The sequence below is a fragment of the Notothenia coriiceps genome, unplaced genomic scaffold, assembly GCF_000735185.1.
Source record: "Notothenia coriiceps isolate Sejong01 unplaced genomic scaffold, NC01 NC01_scaffold00002280, whole genome shotgun sequence".
NCBI classification, from domain to species: domain Eukaryota; kingdom Metazoa; phylum Chordata; class Actinopteri; order Perciformes; family Nototheniidae; genus Notothenia; species Notothenia coriiceps.
Window position 1 is genome coordinate 558 of NW_011334981.1, and position 2,466 is coordinate 3,023.

The window sequence follows — 2,466 nt, forward strand, 5'->3', positions numbered from 1 at the left end:
GCCCGCCGCTTAAAGGTGGGTTTCCGCGGATCGGCCATAGAGCCCATAGAGTTAAAGGTGGTGGACTGTAACCTGTAAAATCCATAGATTTAGGAGGTCCCCTAGTGGCCGTTAGCTGTAAAAATCCATAGATTAGCCGCACCGTTATATAAGCCGCAGGGTCGAAAAATTGGAAAAAAGGCGCGGCTTATAGTCCGAAAATTACGGTATGTGCACATTGTCTTATAATAGGGAAACTGGTTTTTGAATCCCAGGTAATGACCGTTATCTTTTATAGCATTCGACACAGTAAGATGAACAAAACAGAGGAAACTTAACGTGTGTCGTACCTTCACAGATGAGCAGGATGTTGTTGTAGCTGAAGCCCATCGGACACTCACAGCGGAAGCTCCCGATCTGATTGATACACACCCCGTTGGCACAGATGCCGGGGATCTCCCTGCACTCATCAATATCTGCACAAAACACACACCAGATATTATGCAAAATGAACGTTGTAACAGCAGCACTTTTTCACACTGTTTACTGATTGCGAAAACACATTTTAACAACAAGGCAAATGAAAATGCTTTACGACAAACATTGAAAGCATTTAGCATTCTGTCACAACACAAACACCTGGTGAATAATATAGAAATACATTTCAAATAATGATCTTACCGACGGGCTTTCCAGTGTGGATGTCGATGATGAAGCCAGGAGCCTGGTTCCCACACAGCAACTGGTACTCAGCTGAAACACACAGGAAACACTCAGTGAATACAAGAACCTGACTCTGATTGGCTCCAAACGCCAAACAGATCATTGCAGCATTACCCATAATCCCCTCTGTTTCAGCCCTGTTTCCAAAGTGCTGATTCTCTGTCTGTTACTTTAGATGAAAATAAGGAGCCCCTCCCCACGCCCCTCTGAGAGAGATTTGGTTACAAAGAACTCAATGGTGCTCTAGGAGGAGATTCAGGTGATAAGGGTTGCTGATTGGCTAATGGTTACACAAGCCAAAAAAACGTTATGACATCATAAAGTGGCCAAAATCTGATCAGCTCATTTTCAGATAGAAATGTATAGAAATGGATCAGGACAAAAAGAGAGAGAATCTTTTTTCCTGAAACTTCCAGAGTCTCTTTCCACAGAGGGGACACATGTTGATGTAGAAAAGACATGAAGAAGTGGATTTTGCATAATAGGTGACCTTTAACACTAGTTCAAAAAATAGATCTTCATTGAGACTCACTGGTGGCCGGAGTGGGACAGGACTCGCAGGGTTTGTTCCAGGCTTTCCCCACGTTGTAGGCGCAGCAGCACATCTTCTTGGTCATGTTGAAGGACAGCTCGTTCTCACACGTGTCGTTGTAGTTTCGGTAACACACACTCTTCCTCATGTCTGCATTACAAAGAGGAACACAGCGCTTTAATATCCAACACCTGAAAGCCAGCACTTAAAATGTGTATTTCCAGTTGATAGATAGATAGATAGAGAGAGAGATAGATGGATGGATGGATGGATGGATGGATAGATAGATAGATAGATAGATAGATAGACAGACAGACGGATAGATAGAGAGATGGATGGATGGATGGATGGATAGATAGATAGATAGATAGATAGATAGATAGATAGATAGATAGACAGACAGACAGATAGATAGAGAGATAGATAGATAGATAGATAGATAGATAGATAGATAGATAGATAGATAGATAGATAGATAGATAGATAGATAGATAGACAGATAGATAGATAGATAGATAGATAGATAGATAGATAGATAGATAGATAGATAGATAGATAGATAGATAGATAGATTGAGAGAGAGAGAGATAGAGAGATAGATAGAGAGATAGATAGATAGATAGATAGATAGATAGATAGATAGTAGAGAGAGAGAGAGAGAGAGAGAGAGAGAGAGAGAGATAGATAGATAGATAGATAGATAGATAGATAGATAGATAGATAGATAGATAGATAGATAGATAGATAGATAGATAGATAGATAGATAGACAGACAGACAGACAGATAGATAGATAGATAGATAGATAGATAGAGAGATGGATGGATGGATGGATGGAGAGAGAGAGAGAGAGAGAGAGATGGATGGATGGATGGATGGATGGATGGATGGATGGATGGATGGATAGATAGATAGATAGATAGATAGACAGACAGACAGACAGACAGACAGATAGATAGATAGATAGATAGATAGATAGAGAGATGGATGGATGGATGGATGGATGGATAGATAGATAGATAGATAGAGAGATAGATAGATAGATGGATAGATAGATAGATAGATAGATGGATAGATAGATAGATAGACAGACAGACAGACAGAGAGAGAGAGATGGATGGATGGATGGATAGATAGAGAGATGGATGGATGGATGGATGGATAGATTATTTTGTTACAGAAGCAGTGTGTTCAACATTAAAATACAAATACTTAAAAAGTGAAATAGAGAGA

The 2,466-nt window shown here is 40.0% G+C and overlaps 1 protein-coding gene across 1 annotated transcript in view; it reads right to left on the reverse strand.

The window, feature by feature from the left end:
• Window positions 1-329: 329 nt before the first annotated feature.
• LOC104966943 (fibrillin-2-like) overlaps window positions 330-2,466 on the reverse strand; it is a gene marked incomplete at its 3' end in the record, with an annotated part of 13,839 nt that continues 11,702 nt past the window's right edge. Inside the window, exons 11-13 of the mRNA XM_010796298.1 lie at window positions 1,235-1,384; window positions 661-732; window positions 330-455 (exon numbers count right to left, since the gene is read on the reverse strand). Coding sequence (XP_010794600.1) covers window positions 330-455; window positions 661-732; window positions 1,235-1,384 — 348 coding nt within the window. The remainder of the gene's footprint in view (window positions 456-660; window positions 733-1,234; window positions 1,385-2,466) is intronic.